At 38.0% G+C, this 20516-nt stretch overlaps 1 protein-coding gene across 8 annotated transcripts in view; it reads right to left on the reverse strand.

Moving 5' to 3' along the window:
• Window positions 1-20516, reverse strand: part of ncor1 (nuclear receptor corepressor 1) — a 139427-nt gene that overhangs the window by 76699 nt on the left and 42212 nt on the right. For all 8 annotated transcript variants that reach the window (XM_022665743.2, XM_022665744.2, XM_022665739.2 and 5 more), the window contains 5 exons: window positions 16024-16196; window positions 12898-12988; window positions 11805-11983; window positions 7915-7969; window positions 4868-4969 (listed from right to left, as the gene is read on the reverse strand). In XM_022665743.2, coding sequence (XP_022521464.2) covers window positions 4868-4969; window positions 7915-7969; window positions 11805-11983; window positions 12898-12988; window positions 16024-16196 — 600 coding nt within the window. The remainder of the gene's footprint in view (window positions 1-4867; window positions 4970-7914; window positions 7970-11804; window positions 11984-12897; window positions 12989-16023; window positions 16197-20516) is intronic.

Raw genomic sequence — 20516 nt, forward strand, 5'->3', positions numbered from 1 at the left:
CCAACACTGAGACCATCATCCATTATAGAAGAGCAATGCGAAGACAGCCAGGGCAGCACGACATCACAGATGAAAACATTTGGGAAATCTTTAATATTTATGGGTCATCATACCGGGGGTGAGACGTGCTCTCGCTTCAACACGCAAATGCGCTCACACATGGCCAAAAATAGGCGATGGATCTCTGGTTGGTGTCCTCCACGGGGCGAGGTCAGAGCATGAGTAGGCTTGGACTCGAATCATCTTTAATTTAATTATTGATATTGAACTCCTAACATTAGGCCACATCTATCCAGTGACCCAACAGTCTTCGCTTCTGAACAGCGCAACAGCAGGAAACACAAAAAAAGACTTTATTATCCTCCTTTCACCCTGTTTTTAAATGTTCAGAACCTCACAGGACTATCACAGAGCAGCTGTAATTCGAGTGGTGGGTCATTGTCAATAACTGCACTGACTCTGGCACAAACAGATCAGATGCAGCAGTGCTTGTGGAGTTTTTGAACACTGTGTTAATCGCTCACTGTCCTCCACTCTATTGGACACTCCTACCTACAGTAGCTGCTCCTCCTTGTAGATGAGGGTTCGGCAATTAAGTTTGGCCACGGGCCAGATATTTTCCAAGCCATTATGTCACGTTCCACAAAAAAAAAAAAAAAAAAAAAAAAAACAGCCCAGAGGGTTGTTGAACCCAATTGCAGAACAGTTGATCTCAAAGCAGGTAAACCCAAGAAAGAAAAAAGAAAAGAAAAAAAAAAAAAAAAAAAAATCGCTCCTCACGCAGGATCTAACCCGTATCGTCAGGGTTGTGGTCCAATACAGTATCGCTGCCCTGGCTAGCGAAATGGAAAAAAAAAAGGCCCTTATAAGGAGATAGGGAGCCCAAGAACGGGCGGAAAAACGTGAACGGGCGAAAACTAAAATCACGCCGAGCATGACAGAGAGACAAGGGTGGATAGTGATTGCTGTGATAGTTTAGATGGCTGCTGTGATTTTTTTCTAAGGTTGTTATGCTATATGCATTGGGTGTTTACACAGGTGCTGTTAAACCGTTGTGAATTTAAAAAGTGTCTGCTAGATTATCGCAAGAATACTGCTAGTTGGTTGCTAGGCTACTACTTGGCTGTTACTGTAATGGCATTTGGTGGTTGCTATACTGCTATGCAAGTAATATGGTGTTTCAGTAGGCTGCTAGGTACTTTAAGGTTGTTTAGCAGATATAGCTTGGTGGTTCTGGTGGTGCCATTACCAAATATTTTGTATGTGGTGGTTGCTGGGGTAGTGCAATGCATTTGTCATGGTATTTCAGTTGACTGATACTAAATGTATTTTTTTTATCTTTTATTTTAAGGTAGAAATGCTACATAATGATGCTTTAACTGCACTTTGTACACTGTACACTACTGGATCAAGTCGTGGAGAACTTTATTGGTTCTCTGTAGTTGTTAGAGTACAGTGTGTCACACATAAGCCACAATATGAGGACACAGAAATTGATTTGGGATGTTACAAATAGTGCTTGAAAAGTCTTCTCTCCCTCTTTCTCTCTTTCTCTTCCCTGGAAATCAGCATGGAGCCTCATGGTTGTGGCAGGCAGATGAAACAGATTCCTAGTAAGCTGTGCAGCTCTCCATAAATCACAAAAGCCGAGCAAGAGGGAACGAGGAGGGTGGAGTACTAGAAAGCACACTGTCTGCTTTTCATTTAACCATATGAACAAAAACAAGACTTACTGCATCCTTACCATCTCTGAATATCTGTTTCTCCCACCAGCTGGACCACCATAATCACTCAGACACCTCCCATTCCTCCCATTTAAGTAGAGTGCAAAGAACTGGAATACTACTCTACTATTATAGAGTGCTCTAAAAACTAGGGGGCTTTTCAGAGACCTAGAGCAATCGGTCTTTATAATTAACACAACATACACAAATAAAATACTATATAAATGCACAAAAAATTTATAAAAAAATGACACCTACACCTCAAAAATCTAAAGCTCAGCCAAATCAATATGTATAGTGAGAAACTGTTCTAAAATAACATCACAATATTTCATGTTTTTCGCTGTCTTTTTAAAATGTTTAATTTTTTATTTAATTTTAAGAATATACAACTGCATCAAAATAATTGTATATTATTTGGTATACATATAAGAGTTTGATTCAGTGGGAACAAAATGTGTAACAAAATACAAAATAACAAATAAAAGTAATACAACAATATACCATGAACTAAAGTATAACCTATTTAGCGTATGTAACTGCAAACAATTAAAATTGTCTGCTTTTTAAGAATATTGTGAGATGAAGAACATTATTGTTTTGTTCTATAAACTACACGCAACATTTTTTCCCAAATTCCAAATAAAAACATTGTTATTTAGAGCATTAATTTGCAGAAAATAAGAAATGGCTGAAAATACAAAAAAGATGCAGAGCTTTCAGACCTCAAATAATGCAAAGAAAACAAGAAGTTCATATTCATAAAGTTTTAAGAGTTCAGAAATCAATTTTTGGTGGAATAACCCTGGTTTTCAATCACAGTTGTCATGCATCTTGGCATGTTCTCCTCCACCAGTCTTACACACTGCTTTTGAATAACTTTATGCCACTCCTGGTGCAAAAATTCAAGCAGTTCAGCTCAGTCAAATAAGTGTAAAAACACACACATACTAACAAACCCAGCTGGAACTTTTCAGCAGGACAATGCTCACCGACACACAGCAAGGATTTCTCAGAAATGTCTTCACTAGATTGTAACATGTCCTTTTACCTACTCGATTACCAGATTTAACGCCAATCAAGCATTTATGGGAACAGCTGTGACACCAGCTTCATCAACCTACGAGTGTAAAGCAGGATCTATAGGCCCAGCTGCAACATCTGTGGCTAAATGTGCTATACCCGACTTGTATCCAGGACAGATTCGCCCAACACACACAGTACTACAGCACCCTTTTAATTCCACTACAGTTTTACCCCATACACTTATATACCTTTTACTATAATATTGCAATCATCTACATATATCACCATTACATTCCCACACAAACTTTCATTCCATTCCAATAAACAACTTCTTTGTGTGTGATGTTTTTGTCTATAAGTACACAAAACACCCACAAAGATTATTGTACAAGTATCTCTCAAAACGCTCCACTGCCGCCCATTTAAAGTTTATTTAAGACCACATAGACCAGATCAATTCCAAAATAAATGTGAAAAATATCATGTTTTTCAAGTGAAAGCAGTTTGAGATTAAATATCTGTGTCTGTAAACCAAAGAACAAAGTCTCAGATTATTATCTCTTCGTTTTTTTGACCGAGCCATTAATCTGAAGTATTCCCATGCACTAAATTAATATCTACTGGTTAAACCGCAGCATAACTGGGTAATTGGATGATTTGCTAGAACGCAGTCTTGAGATGGACAGTCTGTCCGCTAACTTCATGGTGTCCATTCAAACCATAATGGCCTTGAGAATCGAGGAAAATGTTGATTGCTGAATAAAACATTGCTGACTGCTGAATAAAACATATGTGACTGACAGTGGGGATGAAGAGGGATTTAAAAAATGCATGTCATGTTTGTGTTTGTAGCTTTTTTGCTTTATGCTTCTGCCTTTTTTAAATAAGGAGCAGCAGGACTGTGAGCAGAAAATGCACTATTAGGGTCTTATTTTAGCCATCTATAGGTGAGCTGTCAACAGTAGCTTGATTTAGGGCATGTCAGTGTGTCTTTGCTATCGTAATGATGGGAAAAGTACACTTTGCGTTGCTCAAAATGTGCACTATAAAATTCCTCTAGTTCTCTCTCCTTCTTGTTTTACCTCTTTAGCTTCTTTAGCATCTTTAGCTTTTTTGATGTACCCTTCTCTCAGGTAGCTTCTGCTATTTGCCAGACTGTTATTGTGATAAAAAATATGTTCTTACTAACTTGCCTGGTTAAATTAACGGTTAAATAAAAAAAAAATAAAAAAAAAAAAAAATAAATAAATCTCTTAATTAATCATGGGTGTGTTTTGGGCGTAATATGAAATAAAATAATCAGCATGCCACTCGCCATTCCCTTTAAGAGTCAGCTGCGCTCTGCGACTTTGGTGGATTGATATTTTAATGGTGTAGCACTTCTGCACTTCTCAGAAGAAAAAACCTAGCCTGCTTGTTCATGGTGTGAAGGTGTGTGAGCAGGTCATTTTTGGTAACCAATGTTATTTTATTTTTTATTCTGTTTATTGTTAATGTAAAAGTTGGGTTTGCATGTTAAACATGCACGGCACACCTGCGTTGCCAAGATAGCAATGAACGTCTGACTGTTAACATCTTTCTAGGTTGTATGCAGTGTGTGTTTTTTGCTGCCAAGATAGCAATACAGCAGAAATGTATCTGAACACACCTCACTTCAAACAGAGACCACCACACCACCCATCAGCGTCGATATATTCACAAGCACCTTTGCTATTTGAACAACATCTAAATAAATTGTTCCTAGGGTGTAGAAATATAGCAATACAGCAATGAGCATCACAACAAGCTTTGTGCAGCTGTGTAAGATAGGGCTCTTAATGTGAAAACTTGTGCATTTGTGCTGAACAACTGGAATGAGTTAACTGAGGTGAAGTAGAAGGACTAGACAGATGGAGGAGGAGACAGGAAAATCTCCTTACATCATCAAAAATCACCACAGGGTGCAGGAGAGAGAGAGAGAAAACAGACAATATATTGTGTGTGTGTGTGTGTGTATGTGTATATATAAGAGAGAGAGAGATCTGTCTGCCAAGTCCAGACATCTTCATCACAACATGGCACACACCACTGACGGATATGAACACAAACAAGCAGAGCACACGCTGCTTCTGGCTTACCTGGTTCCTCCGCCGGCGGCTGCCGTAGTTGCGACGAACCAGCGTCTTATAGTTCTGGCTCTTCTTGGTCAAGTAGTAGTACAGTACACAATCCGAGACACACTAGAGGGGGGAGGAAGAGAGAGATTATCACATTAATAAGAGATTTAGTACACATCAAATTAATTAAACCTGTATTTAAACTCAGAGTACAGTGAGGGACACCCTCATTTACAGCACAGCCTAGCATTACACTTGAAACACAAAAAGTAATCTACAGCAAAGAATTATAATAAAATAATACAGCAATATTTATCAAGTCTTTTGGGAGCAAACAGTAAAAAAAAAAAAAAAAGTAATTTTCTTTGCTTATTTTAAGATTTTACTTTTTATTTCAAGTGTCGTCATGGATGATATGATAAGCATAAATAGGTAACATAAATTAAAATAAAAGAAAGAAAATTACATAAATAAATTAATAATAAAATAAGCACAAAAACAGGAATAAAATTGTACAGCTAAATAATAAATACATTAATTATAATTGCTTGAAAATAGTAACTACAAAGTTATGACTCAAGCAAAGGCAGTAAAAAAAAAGATCATTAATTAAAAAACATTTTAATTATAAGTGTAAATAAGAAACATTTTAGTTTCCTAATGTAAAAAGTTGTCCAATAAAATAAGCAAATTAACAAAAATAGAAAGAAAATGATTAAAAAAATAATAGTAAAAATAAACACAAAAGTGATACATAATACAACTAATTAAAAGCTAAACAATAAAATGTACACACTCATTAATACTCAAGTAAATGTACTCCCAATACAGAAGTCAATTACAATTGCTAAAATAAATGATAACAAATCAGAATAAAAACTCCAAATAGATCATAGGTATTTTAAAGCTGAGCAAAGAGAATACATTTAGAGTTAAAAATGGTAAGAGCAAATTTTGACTGGATATGATTAATGAATTAGTGATTTGTGCCTACTATTAGCAGCAAACATTTATTTAGCACAAATGATAAAACTCCATAAATCAATGGATACGAGGTGCAAAAAAGCTTCAAGAGCAACTATAACTATAGCCCTCTTTAAATATATTAATACAGTACATTGAAGGATAATATTAAGGGACACCGAATTGAATGTATTTGTTGAATGGAGAATGAAGGGAATTTGATTGTAATACTGTAAAGCATTGGCTTTAAAAATAAAGGTTACACTTTATAATAACTTTCATTAATATACCATTAACTAATGATCGATAACTTATTTTTCACATTTTTAGAAACTAAAAAACTGCTATCACATTTGTAAATAATAATGAACTCATTGGCCAAGTGAAATGCAATTCATATTTACTAGGGATTTATTAATGTTAAAATTCTGATGAGCTATATTTTCCTAACATTTTAATATGAATATCCATGCTGAAAAATAAGTGTCATGTGTGAGTATTTGTTAATATTTAAATTCTGATTAACTACTGCTTTGTTCACCTCTACTGATCATTAGTTAAAAATATATTAATGAAAGTTATTAAACAGTGTTACCAAAAAAATAACATACTGGGTTCGGCATTTAAATATATTAGTCCTAATTGTTCTTTGTGGTCACTGCAGCCACAGCACACAAACTGCAACAGCCTTAATATGAACACACTGCCTATATGACGTAATGACTCCCAAACTCTCTCCTGTAGGCATTTTTAAAACAATGAGGCAGTCAGTCTAGGACAGTGACCATTAAGGATGAGCATACTCAGCTGTCCAGCAATATATATAGACAATAATTGCCAGAATTGAATCTTACTGAACAATGAATGCAAAGTTAGCATTGCATACAAGTATAATACAATATATGTTCATGTACATCCTCTAATGAATGCATTCAGCTGCTTTACCCAAGTTGAACTCATTGCTGACACCCTATAAAAAAAGAAGCTCTGCCAAAAACAAATAGGACAGTCTGAAAGAGATAAACATGAACCCATTGACCCCATGCTTAATGTCAGGCGTGGGCTGAAGAGATATAAAGCAGTAAAACTGTGCTCTCTGGAATGATGGTTTACTTTATATTTACTTTAACACTGATGTACAAAGGTGTTATAAGTATTCCCATTCATTACTCTGTAGGTAGAAGTATACTGTAGATACTAGGGTTTAAAATACTTCAGTAGAAGTTGAAGCACAAACTCAAGCATTTTACTCTTTCAGTAAAAGTGTAAAAGTTCTGGTTTAAAAACTACTTTAAGTATAAAAGTAAAAGTAAAGTAAGGAGAAAAAAAGGTGCACTACCTCCCCACCTCTTACCCAAAACACATTTTTCTAAAAGCCATAATGACTATAATGTTCTATCAAAATGTTAATGTTAATGTTTTAGCAGCATATATGCTGATTGTAAATGAATGTATTTTAGTAGAATGTAAATATATTAAAAGAAGTTTAGTTGGGCTGGAGTTTGTCTGAAGTTCTCTTGAGTCTCTGGATGGATCATCTTCATACTAGACTACATACATCTGCTATGTTCTTACTGGAGTGTGTGTGTGTGTGGGGGTGGGGGGGGTCGTGTGAAGGTGTGATGGATCACAGTATAAACCAATAGGGTGTCGGAATGGTATATGTTTATACTTCTCTGCATCCAATCACAATCAGATTCACTCTATCTGGATGGAGAGATTTATCTGGATAGGGGTTTTATTGAACGATGAGAAGCCGGAATGAAAACGAGCTGAAATGAAATGGGATAATTGTATGCAAATGTAAGAAAATGAAACAAAAATGAAAATAAATTACTCCAGTAAAGAATAGATAACCAACATTTCTATTTAAGTAAGGTAATAAAGTATTTGTACTTCCTTACTCAACACATCTGCTGATGCATCTAAGTTTAACAAGTTCAAATCAAAAAAAAAAAAGCATAAAAGGTCACAGGGTGTAAAGTGGAGAGCTGTCAATGGGCTGCTGCAGATTTAGCTGTGACCAAATTCATTATATATATGTGTGTCAGAGAGCACACTGCCACAGGCAGGAAGCCTAACCCACAGAGAACGGAAGCACTCACCTTTCGCTCTAGGTAAGAGGCGATCAGGCCAAAGTTCTTCGGGTGCTGCACGAACCTAAAGACAAACAAACAGAGTGAGAACGGATTTGGTTTTACCTCCAAACAGAACACAAAGAACGCAAAGCAAGTTAAAGGTGACATTCATAGCAATGACACAGGGAGAGGAATGAAAATGAAAAAATAAATTAGTGTGTGTATTCATGATGCACTTTATCAGGGTCAACATGTTCAAGGTGTCCATCTGGCACTTTTCAAATCTATCAATGTGGCCTCTGCAAAATTGTTCAGATTTCTTTTGAAACATTTTGATTAGCACAGCAGACGAGCTTTAGAAAGTAAAACCCTTAAAAGCTTGTACTAACAGTCAGTTATTATGGGCTTTCCTAAGCGGACATGTATAAAATATTAGAGACAAAAACTCAATCATAAAAAGTGACTTGAGTAGAAGCTAAAGTTTTCTTTAAGCTCTTCAAACACTTAAAGCTGATGTCCAAATGAGAGAGAGAGAGAGAAACTTTGTTTTTACTATTAGTGAATGAGCTACTGAGCTTCCTCTTCTGAAGTCTCCATTGCTACACCAGCCGCTGGTGTTCAGTAAAACTGAGCCGGATCCTCTTTTAGAGGCTGTACGTGTGATGTAAGTACGTAAAGACGCTTGACGTGGCCAGAAGAACCACTGTGAAAAGCGTACTGACACTCCAGTTTTTAGAATGAATATATTAGGCTTAGCAGGGATGGTCGTTCCAGCACACTGGTACCATTAAACACAATATTTTATCCCTTCTCCACTCAGAAATGCTTCTGCTTTCAGTTTAAAAACAAAATAATACGGACTGCCACTTTAAGTGAAAATACTAAAGTATTCAACAATTTGGTACTTAAGTATTGCTGAAGTATTTTATAGTAAAATGTAGTAGTGAAGTACTGAAAGTAAAAGTACAGTACTGTATTATTAGTGTAATTATTACAGAAATCAGTGTAAAGTTAGCAGTGCTAAAGGCAGAACGGGAGCAGCGAGATCTTCTTACAAGATCAGCTTGATCTTTTAATTGACTCAATGACAAGCAAGTTCATCAAACCCGGTGAAACAGTGCAGAACATCTACCGCTCTGACTTTAGTGATAATGTGTTTCAATTTGAAATCCGCATTTCATTAAAAGAACACTTTGCCAACTGTGAAGCATGGGGGTGGAGGCATCATGCCTTAAGATTGCGCTACCACCAGCGGTATTGTAAATCCTAAATAGACAAAGGGAAGAATGTTGTCCACAAAGGTCCAAAACAAGCTGTAGAACAAAACAACCCAAGAATACTTCCACCTATAAAAGTTGAAAGACATTTAGCTGCAAAAAGCTTGCAGGATGTGACTTCTGCCAACACTTTGTTACTTACTGACTTAAATCCTGACTCTGTGAAGTGTTTGCAACTTCTGCAATGTTCAAATTGATTACTTTTATGCTATGCAAGACAAGGTACCAGTGCATTAGGCTTCTAATCAGTGCATTCAGCTCCTTTAAAGTTCCACCCACTGCTGATACGCAGGTTTTTACAGGGTCCATAAAAAGCTCTGGCAACAGAATGGGACCAGCACTGGCTGTAGTCATGAGACTGCATTCTCTGGAATGACTGAGCACTACCATATACCTTTGTGCATGAGTCAGCTGAATGCAATAATATACTGGCAGTAATGTTCAAACTCTAGAATTGTAGTCCTGGTTTCTTAAAAAAAAAAATGTAGATTAGCTTCTGTCTATAGTGTGGATTAAGCTAAGCGTTAGACTACAGTCCAATCCCAATTCAAACCTTGACCCAACCACATATTCCTACCCTTCTGTTTTGTGTGAACTAGGGGTTTGATGTACTGACTCGTGTTATTCTGGAGGCATATGGGGAAGTGTTAGGGCTATATGGTCCTTTAAACAGATATTTTTCAGAGGAACACTGCAAACAGAGGACTATGGGGGCTTTTCCACCGGTTCTGTGCTTTTCCACAGCAAAATCACAGGTTCTCGACCAGAAAAGTCACTGCTGTTCTGGCCCCACAATTTTCCTGGTCTGGAAAAAGCGATCCTGTGATGTGAAGCTGTGGTCAAAGGGCGGGGCATTTTAGCATCACTGTCACAAATTTGTTTACAACACGGCCACATTCACATACATAGTGAGTGACTCCTTAAACGAGAAGTCCGGAGTGAAATAGACTTTTGGTGTAGTAAAACATGATAAAAAGTACGTACCTTTTTTTAACAGCACACCTCCGCTCTCCCACAGCTTTCTGAGATTTTGCCCAGCACTTCATACAACGAGTTGTGATTATTATAGGTGTATTACACGCCTTCCTCAGTGTAAATAAAGGCAATGAGCTCCGGCTTCTATGCCAGGAGGCAGGCTATGTATATATGTCTATCATTATCAGTACAGTGATGGCGGCTCCCGGAGCTGAAAGCTAGTGCTATGAGATGTAAACAGTGGTTTTTAATAAACTTCTTCTGCACTTTTGAAGTTATTAATGCCTCGATTTTAATGTCAGGGCTCTCCGGATTCTACCAATGAGGTGTGAAGCTACTTTGAGACTGGATAACGGTGTAAAAAGCGATTTATCAGAGGCAAATTATGCCCTAAAGCGGCCATTGTAGAGTTCTGTGCAAAAAGCACAAACTCACTGTATCTCAGAAAGCTGCAGGAGAACGGAGGTGTGCTATTCAACAAAGGTTAGTACTCTTTATCCTGTTTTACTACACCCAAAGTCAATTTCACACCGGAGTTCTCCTTTAAAGAAGTGGAAACAGGAGACGGTTCTTAAAAGGTTTGCAGGAACCAGCACCAGCACTTTGTTGGCGGAAAAGAGGAATATAAGAATTAATGGCAAGATATAGTCACAAGCGGCCAAAGAAACACATATATTTGATTTGTTATTTTCCTTGTTAAGAATTAGGATAACCACTATAACACTGTAATGTAATGTGTTGTCTTGATGATTTATGGTCATTTTCAACAGAGGAATTAAGGAATGGACAATAATCAATTGCTGCACCACCTGCCCCCTTTCTAAAGACGTTAAATACGATAAAGCCCTAAAGGTGACTATTTAACCAGGAGTTACGTTGCTGAGCTTTAATGCTCCACTGCATTAGCTAAATATCTGTAACTGGTGCTTGAAGGGTTGTCCCAATTCTTAGGGGAAATATTACACTCAAAAACCCGGGGAATGGGCACAGAAGAGAAATGGGATTAGGCCTAAAGTAACAGTGCTAATGGTGAATCAGCATTGAAACCTCGTTTTAGTCGTTTGGCTTGGCATATAATGTGGCTCTGGTCTATAGTTCAAGTTTCTTATCATCTGCCAGTTGTGCTCTTTTGCTGGAGCTCCAGTTTGTGTTTGTCTGTTGTGGCAATCCATGGCAAGGGGTCAACAAGGGCACAGCTTAGATCGATTTACAGTAATGCCACAGGCATCCACTAATGCAGCGTCTGAGGTTGCATTAGTGGCAGTTTAAAAAGATGTGGTCTGCTTCATGTGACTCTCAATGTAGCTTTTAACCTCCCATCACTGGCAGTAGCGTGGGAGGGGGTGCCCTGGTTAAGGGGTGGGAATTGGCAATCCCGGAAATGATAAATCAATCACATAAATAAATTGACAGAAAGCAAAGAGCAAGCACGCAAGCCATGGGGCTCTTACATGGCGCTCAGAAAGAGTGATGCAAAGTGCACAGCAGGAGTGTATGACACGGACAAAAAAAAAAAAACAAAAAAAAAAAGTGATGTGCGATAAGGCTGTTGGATATTGTGACATTAATGGGGAAGCACTCGCCCTGGTTGAACCCATGTTTCAAACTTCTAAAACCTCTAAAGAAGTGATTGCATCATTATTCTCTCTTTTTCCAGACACTCACTTCTCCTTAAAAATCTCCTTCTCGTGCTCGGTCCAGACGTTCATGAACTGCCGGGACTTGTAGACCTTCATAGGATCATCCATGAGCCCATTCATATTGATAAACTTCACCCGCCGCTGCTCCGAGTCATACATCATGGGTGGAATGACTGACAGCTGCCTCATCTGCTTCTCATTGTTCTGATGGGTGGACGAAGGGAAAGAAACAGGAAAGGAGGAGACAGAAAGACCAAAAAAATTAATTAATACATACTTAAAATAAGTTTCTACAAACACAATAAACACAAACAAAGACAGAAATAATAAAAATGCTCTTTTGACTTCTTAATCTGTATTTTAAGATGAGAATAAATAATAAATTAGACACAAGTAACTTCTCCACTGCTGCAGTTATGGCAAATACCTTAAAATACTGCTGATCAAACTGCAGAAACACTGAATGGTAACTAATGTAGAAAACTGCAATTATGAACCCAGACTAGTTCTGACTCAATTAAAAAAATATAAATCACATTTCAAATAATTGTGAACATCCTGAAAAACTTTCTTTTTTTTAATGTAATATGAATCTTTCAGTTGTTCTTTATATTCAATCAGAATTTCGCAATGTATGTGCCAACAGAAATTCCCCAAATTACTTGAACTAAATTTTTTTTTACACTGACTTCCATTGAATACTACGATTTTTTTTCTTCTCTTGTAAAATTGCCATTTTGTGTGACTGCAATGCAGTGTAGGCTTGTGTATGAACAGACATGGTCTAATACTTATGAGTCAGAACTAGGGTTACACAATATACCAGCTGAGCATCACCATCACAGTGTGCACATGGGAAATAGTCACATCGCAGATTGCGCAATATCACACAAGACAGAATAAATAGTCAGGTTACAAATTGCTTAATATAAAATGTAAATCTATTTCTTATTTTCCATGACTTGACATGGAAGATAGAAACCAATATTGTTTATTTTTCTCAAGATTTTGACTACAATAATTATCACGTTGGATTATTAAATACTGGTAAAATGTAGTGAAACTGCCTGTCTTTTTAAATAGTGTGCTGTCTATGGGTGGCCTTATCAGGCACCTACCTCCTGTTCCGACAGGCCGTCTATAATCTCTGAAATCTCATGCTCGCTCCTCGCTATGGTGGCTGACAGCCCCGTCCCTCTCTGGCCCACTCTGAAAGACAAAGTGGAAAATGTTGTTCAGATGAGTTTAACAGGAAGGTGAGGAGGTGGGGTGTCAAAACAAGTAGAAAAGAAGTGAATAAACAAAACACAGCAATGTTTTTTAGCACTAATTCACTTTAAAGCAGCAGTCCTACGATTTTTCTTTCTTTTAAACTAAAATCAGTAGCATTTCTAGTTTGCCATCAGCTACCGGAGCCCTGAGAGAGCACAATTGGCCTTGCTTTCACTGGGTGGGTAGATGGCGCTTCTTCTAATGCTGCATCACATGTATTTGGAGGAGGCATGTGCTAGTCTTCACCCTCCTGGTGTTGGGGGAGTCCTAATGAGTGAGTTAGGTAACTGGCCTTTAAATTAGGGAGAGAATGGGATAAAAAAAAAAAAAAACAGCATTCCTTAGTTGGAGAAGAAAAAGTATTCTAATTAATGATATCAGTGTCCTGACATAACCATCCCTGCTGCGTTGTCTAATACACTCCTTCTAAAAACAAAGTGGTCTGGTAGGTTTGTAGCATATTGCTTTTTTACTCATGCATTTCTGTCACAATACTCAAAAACACTAATTTCACAGAGGCATGTAATTAATTTAACCTACATCAATAAAAAATATTCTTTTCACATGATCAGTGCAATTACACACTCTCACCAGAGAGGGCTCCAAATAGCATAAATCCCCACAACTTACGGATGGTCACTTTAAATCATAAGATAATTGAGATTTGTCTTTTTTTAAAGAAACCTATAGTGACAAACTATTCTTTCTGTGTTTTTTCCCACACTAAACATTAAGCCCCTACATCCCTCCATTCACTCCCTCTGTTTCTGCAGGATTTCACCCTTGCCTCCGAAACAAGAACAAACTAACTAGACTTCCAGTGACGCAAATAAATAAGCCTTTGAAGTGGCCATCACGGAGAATCTCAGCCAGAAGCCAGCTATTTCCTAACTTCCCCCTATACTGTTCCGGATGCGTCAGGCTTCTCGAGACTCTTGAGTTCTGAGAAACTGCCGCTGTGTGGAGGGCTGCATGCCCCTGCTTCCCTGTACAGTGGGCACACAGGTAACTGACAGTACCTGCAGGATGGGATCAGCACATGAATGGGCGGAAGTGCGGCCAACTAACAGCAGAGAAAAATAAACAAGCACAGAGACGGGAACAAAGAACCGATTTCTGAGATCTAGAGAAAACAGAAATCCCTGTATCTGGAGGATGAATGAGCAGGAAAAGAAAATAAATAAAAAGCCCCAAAGCAAAGCAAAGAAAATGTGAAAAAGTACCTTCCATTTCTGCATATTTGCAACATTTAAAAAAAAGAATCACAAAATCAACTTCAAAATTAGTCAAAGGCTCCACTGACTGTAAGCAACAGCTACTCTGGGAATAGCATGCTTTTTTTTTTAAGCTAAAAGGAACATTTTCTAAACATTTTTCAAGGTATATAACACCTAATACTGTTTTAAGTAAAATCCTGTTTAAATTTTACTCAATCAGGGGCTCAGAGTGGTGCAGCGTTCTAAAGTGCTGCCAGTATGATCAGGAGATTGTTCGAATCCCAGTCATGCAGCTTGCCATCAGCTGCGCATCTCCCAGCTTGTCCAGAAACACACATGTAAGGCATATCTTTCTTAAAGAGTAACTCGAAGCATGAAGTCTATTTCCGACAGTAGGAGCAGCCCAGAAACAAATTACATCATGATGCTTTAAAGATGTTGAACAAAGAACTATTTTTATTATAAAGTAAACAATGTAGCCTTTAAAAACACTATACTGTTCCCTTAATTTCAGAAAGTCTCCACACCCTGAGGTAGATTTGTAGGGAAAAAAAATGCTATAAAAAAATAATTTAAAAAAAGCTATGGGATCAAAAACGAGAGCAGTGGCATGGCTTAGTGATTCAAGAGCAAAGTAGAAACAAGATAATCAGATGCTTTTCTGATTTAAACAATAAAGGCAATAACTGGGAGAATTATTATTTGATGGCGCTTTTCCACTACATGGTACCTAATCTATATTTAACTCTACACGTGTATTTGTCTCTCTATGGTTAGCTACCTTAATGAAGATCAGTCATTACCTGTTCACCGAAAAAATAGCCAGCTCACTTGTTTCTACGGCTGCAGCACACAGTTTGCGTGCTGTTGTCTATACCTGGCAAATCCGGGTGTGGAAATGAGACTAGGGGAAGGCAGTGAGCAGCTTTGAAGGCCACAACACACACAGATTACCGTAATGAACTACACAGTTCAAATAAGAAAATACTGGCTGAAGCTCTCATAAGAGCAGTCAGTGCTTAAACTTAGCATGTTTGCTTAATATCTGATGACACATCCTGCTCATGTTATAAGTTACTATAAAAAAATATACTTAAATATACTTTAAATTTACTCAGTTGTCTCAGACAACCTCCAGAAGTGACTTGGCCTTACCGCGATATAATCCTGATACTAAACACTTTTTAGTGAAGTGCTCAGATATAAACAAGATCTAAAGGATAAGTATCTAAATACTGAGTCGTGGGGCTGCACGTAAACGGCCACACATTCCACGATACATATTTAACTGTATTCAATTAATAAACAACCCTGGTTAAACTGTTAATGTGTGTCTAGTTACTGGAACTCGTCTGAAGCTCTGCCTGCTCTAAATGTGCTGTTGTCGTCCGCTTGGCTCTGCAGTTCAGGGAAGCCCGGCAGCCCGTGTACCAGGAACCTCCCTGGCGGGACCTCCGACTTTGCCTCAGATGAAATCCTCACGTCTGATTGGCTAGTAGCTGGCCAGCCTTTTAATTTCCCCCTTGCAGGTCTGAACATCTGTTTACACACTGAGTTACATCACAGCAATCGATGGCTGATGCGTATCTTAGTCTGTGTGTGTGTGTGTGTGTGTGTGGGAGGTGGAAGGGTATGTATGTGTGTGGTGGAAGTCCAACGAGACTGTATGTCCACAAAACAGAGCCTGCCTATTTTTGAATTCTTGGAAGGGATTAGGTAAGGCAGAAAAGTCTGTATAAAAGTAATGAGGCTGACCTTTGGAAGCGTTCCTGCTGCTCGCGCTGTTTGCGGATCTCGGGGAACTGTCTCTCGTAGTACTCGCGCGTACGGCTCTCCTTGGCTTTGCGCCGCGGGTTGTTCTCCATGCGCTCCACTTTCTTCTCCCACGCTTCCATCAGCTGGTCGTATCGCTGACAGATCTTCTGCTCCTAAAAAAACAATTGAACAAGATTTCAGCCAAAATAAAATGCTGTCGATAAGTTTGCCTGCAGAAATACTCTGAATCTTTGGACCTAGCCCTGTTTACCCTATAGTTTTATCATCATCATCATCATCATCATCATCATTGTGATCTTTATTAATATTATTATTAATATTGCATCTATTTACCTTTTAATTATTCTACAACTCTTATTCCTAGCAGGCGTAAATGTCACATTTGCTCTTTTTCTACTGTGTTGATCTGGCTATTTAAAGGTGGGGTGCCATGTAGAAGCGTATTGGAGTTATGGGTTGGAACAAGGGTTACAAGGTGAAATATGTGATGATTTTCTTCTCTTTCTATTCCTTACTTCACCTTCTTTTCTCCTCCCCCCTTTTTACGTCCCTGTAATGTAGCCTTATAATGCATCCTACGTAATAGGTCATTAAACATTTGATTTAATTTCAGCCCAACTAAAAACAGCAGACATTCACCAATCATACACTGGAAATACCACAAAAACAGGCTGGGCAATAATTTAATATCAATATATATTTCACAACAGAAAATGTTTCAATAAAGGAGACATGATTATTTCCCCACCAATTTCTCTCCTCTGATACTCGTGGGATCAGACTTCACTTCTTTTTGAACTATCGATAATATAGCATCACAGCATGCTCAGAGGAAAGCACCAGATCCCAAGCTCTCCCAATACATCAGCTAACAGAACCCTGTGCTGACCAGCATCACAATGCGAGTGATGGGGAAAGACAAAGAGAGCATGACTAACTGTTTCCTCTCTGACTCCGGCTGCTGATGTCCAGCGGCACAATCTGGGATTCAACCGGCAATTCTCGGATCATCCACGGAGCTCATGATATAATTTTTAACACATTTCTGATATTTAAATATACATTATTTACAGCATCTTTATTATAATAGCGTCAATACCACTCAATGACACTGGCATTTTATTTTATTGACCCAGCTTAAAAAATATACAGGGACATCAAAATTTGGGTCACATAGTCCAGCTTTAAATATTAATAATTATCAAACTATTCGTCTAAAGGTGATACTAAGGGTTCTTCAGAGATAATATAAAAGAATCACTTTTGGTGCATTTATTAGTGAAAGTTATAAAAAAGAATAGAAAGTTTTGCTTAAGGTAAGCCTTAAGCCTCATTTAAAAAAAAAAAAAAGAGAGAAATAAAACGTACTAGCTTACTCGTGTTAATGAGCACTCTATGCTTAGAAAAAACATAATGGGCAACATTGGGGTCAGCAATATAAAATTAATGAGATCATGTCCATATTGTACACTAAGTTGATTCAATAATTACTGTGCCAGGCCTAGTTAAAAGAATGTGATGTAAAGCTTTTCTATCAACTAAAAGATATCTTCAATTAAAATGCTGAAAAGTTTTTAGAAAGACCATTTAAAGTACCTTTATTTTTAGGAGCATACATAAACTAAATTTGGATTAGTTTTACACAACGCTTCTCAATTTGGGATGGATATGACTGGCTGATTCATACTGAACAAAAATTGCAATCTGTGCAGTTCCCTCCCCCTCCATTAGCCAGGGTAGAAAGTCATACCCAGGCATACACACCTGCATTAGGCGACAGGCGCGACACTCAATAAAAATAACACAGCGCCCAGTCACGACTATTATCAGGTTTTGTAATTACATTACATTACAGCACAGACAATCTGAACAGGACAGTTTGCTGACAGAGCTCTGTGTTCAGCCAATAAGAGAGGATAATTAGCTCCAGGATTTTTATTACATCATATAGACTCAAATTACACTTTTAGAGAGCAAAAGTATCGCTCATTCGTAGTTTCTTCTGAAGAGTTTATCCTGCTTCTGTTGGAGTAACTGTCTCTACTATTCAGAGAAGACTTTCTACAGAGCTTAGCTGTGAGGATAACAAAAGCATTAGTTAGTTTACATATTTTTCTTTGCATCTTGGCCTCCCTTTCACAAAAATATCAGATTTTTTGTCAAAAGACATGGGATGTGATACTAGTACCATGAGGTATATGTCAGTGAATTTTCTACAAAATCACCTCATTCCCAATGGGATATCCATACTGAATGAAGCTCCATTATTCCAGAGAACACAGTTACACACTGATGTTACACTAATGTCATTTGTACTGTTTATAGGGATAGTATTAGGCTGGATTGCTTGGTTTTCAGTGTTGTATAGTTAACGGTCTAATGTTGGGTGCAAATGGTAGGGACATTCTATATCTGAAGTTGTGTGTTGGCATTTTGGTTTTGCTTTAAAGTGCAAAAAATACGGTAAAACTAATTAAACAAAAAAAAAACTGCAGAAATCAATCAAGTCTTTATTGACTAATTACAGTATCTCACAAACATGAGCACACCTCTCACGTTTGTAAATAATGGGACAATCCTAAAGATTTGACACTTTGATACAATGTTAAGTAGACAATGTACAACTTCTAAAAAAAAATTGCTTTTTCCTCAAAATAACTCAACACACAGCCATTATATTCTAAACCACTGGCAACAAAAAAAAAAAGTGAGTACACCTCTAGGCTTATGTTGTATCAAGGTGTCATATCTTCAGTGCTCTCCCATGAAAATATGTAATAAAATATAATAAACATATGTGATAATTTACAAAAATGTGAGGGAGACGTGAGATACTGTTCATTTCAAATAAAAGTGCCAATAATTAAATCAAAGAAAATGTTCTCACGTTCAGAAGAAGCCCTGAGCACAGTGCTAATTTTCGACCCAAATTATCACCATCAGGCACCGACGTGTCTGACGCTCATTACAATAGTGCAGTTATAGAACAGGAAGAATAAACAGACTAAAATAGGCTGCAACTGATATGATTGGTGAAGTGCCAGCACAACAAGACAGGGGAAAAAGAAAGGAGGTGGGATGGGGATAAACACCACACAGCGCTGGGATGACAATACAGCCTTGTGTTTCAGCCTCACTCTCAAGAACTCCAGAATTTCACCTTCCACTTGGCATCCGTCCATATTCACCCCACCCTATTGTTCATGGTCCAAAGTGTCGGACCAGTACAGTGTACTACAGAGCAACATGCACTACACACCTTAAATACACACACACACACACACACACACACACACACGTCCACACCCCCAATCTGTGGCCAAATGACTTCCACATGTGGTCCGAGCGGTATATTTAGACCAGGCTTTATTGCACAGAGGAATGCATCCAGTGCATTCAGAGACGACCCACTAGGCAGGCCCAAGCAACATGGAGCTTGTATGTTTGTGTGTGTGTTTGTGTACGTTTCGCTACCTGTGTGAGGGTAGTGGTACATTTCTAAGGACACATGAACAAGATTTTAGCCTGATTTCAACTGAAAACAGCAGGCAGTTATCAATCACACACTGGAAATACCACACAAACACGGCTGGGCAATAATTCAATATCAATATAGTCAATAGGGCTGGACGATATTGAAAAAAATTTATATTGCAACTGTCCTTTTTTTCTGTGATATATAAACACAATATTAAACAATGCAGGGCCCGGGACGTCACGAGCCCCGCCCCCACAGCTCAATCAAGAGCTGAGTCAGCGCAGAGCCCTCAAAACCCAAGGAAAACAGCAAAACAGCAGTAATCGGCCCTTTAATCAGGCATTTAAATGGCTTTTTAAAAGGTAAATAAGAGCGTTTTCTGGTATTAAAAGTGTGAATTCAGCTGTAACTGGAAATATCTGTGCAAAACTGTGCTGGACTGAGGTGTACAGCTTTTGACACATGCGTTTACAAGCATGTGCCCAACCATGTGGATGGAGGCAGCAGCAGCCTGTCACTCACACAGACACAGAGACAGCGCTGTGTATCTACTTCTTGTGTCAGGAATTAAAACATTGCAACATGTCGCGTTTAATTTAATTGCCTTAAGTGACATAGCACATACTGTAATGTGACTATTGAGCATGTGCACATCATGATGACTATGCTTAAATGATATAATGTGCAGCCCTAACAGTCAATGATAATTCTTGTCCAACCCTGATGTGCTGGTCCTTAATCTCTCAACTCAAATGATGGCTTTTGAGGTTAAGGTTAAGCTTAGCTGTAGTCATTATTATTACTATTGTTATTATTGTGTGAATAAAAGGTCCTCACAAGAATAGCAAAACCAAAGTGTGTGTGCATGTGTGTGGGTTTTATCTACACTGGGCTACTTCACATGAAGACAGATATCTAAATATAGCACATTTAACCTTTATAAAGGGAGTGGCACCCACCCTGCCATGGCCTTTACAGAGCTCATGTCAAAGAT

The sequence above is a fragment of the Astyanax mexicanus genome, chromosome 1, assembly GCF_023375975.1.
Source record: "Astyanax mexicanus isolate ESR-SI-001 chromosome 1, AstMex3_surface, whole genome shotgun sequence".
NCBI classification, from domain to species: domain Eukaryota; kingdom Metazoa; phylum Chordata; class Actinopteri; order Characiformes; family Acestrorhamphidae; genus Astyanax; species Astyanax mexicanus.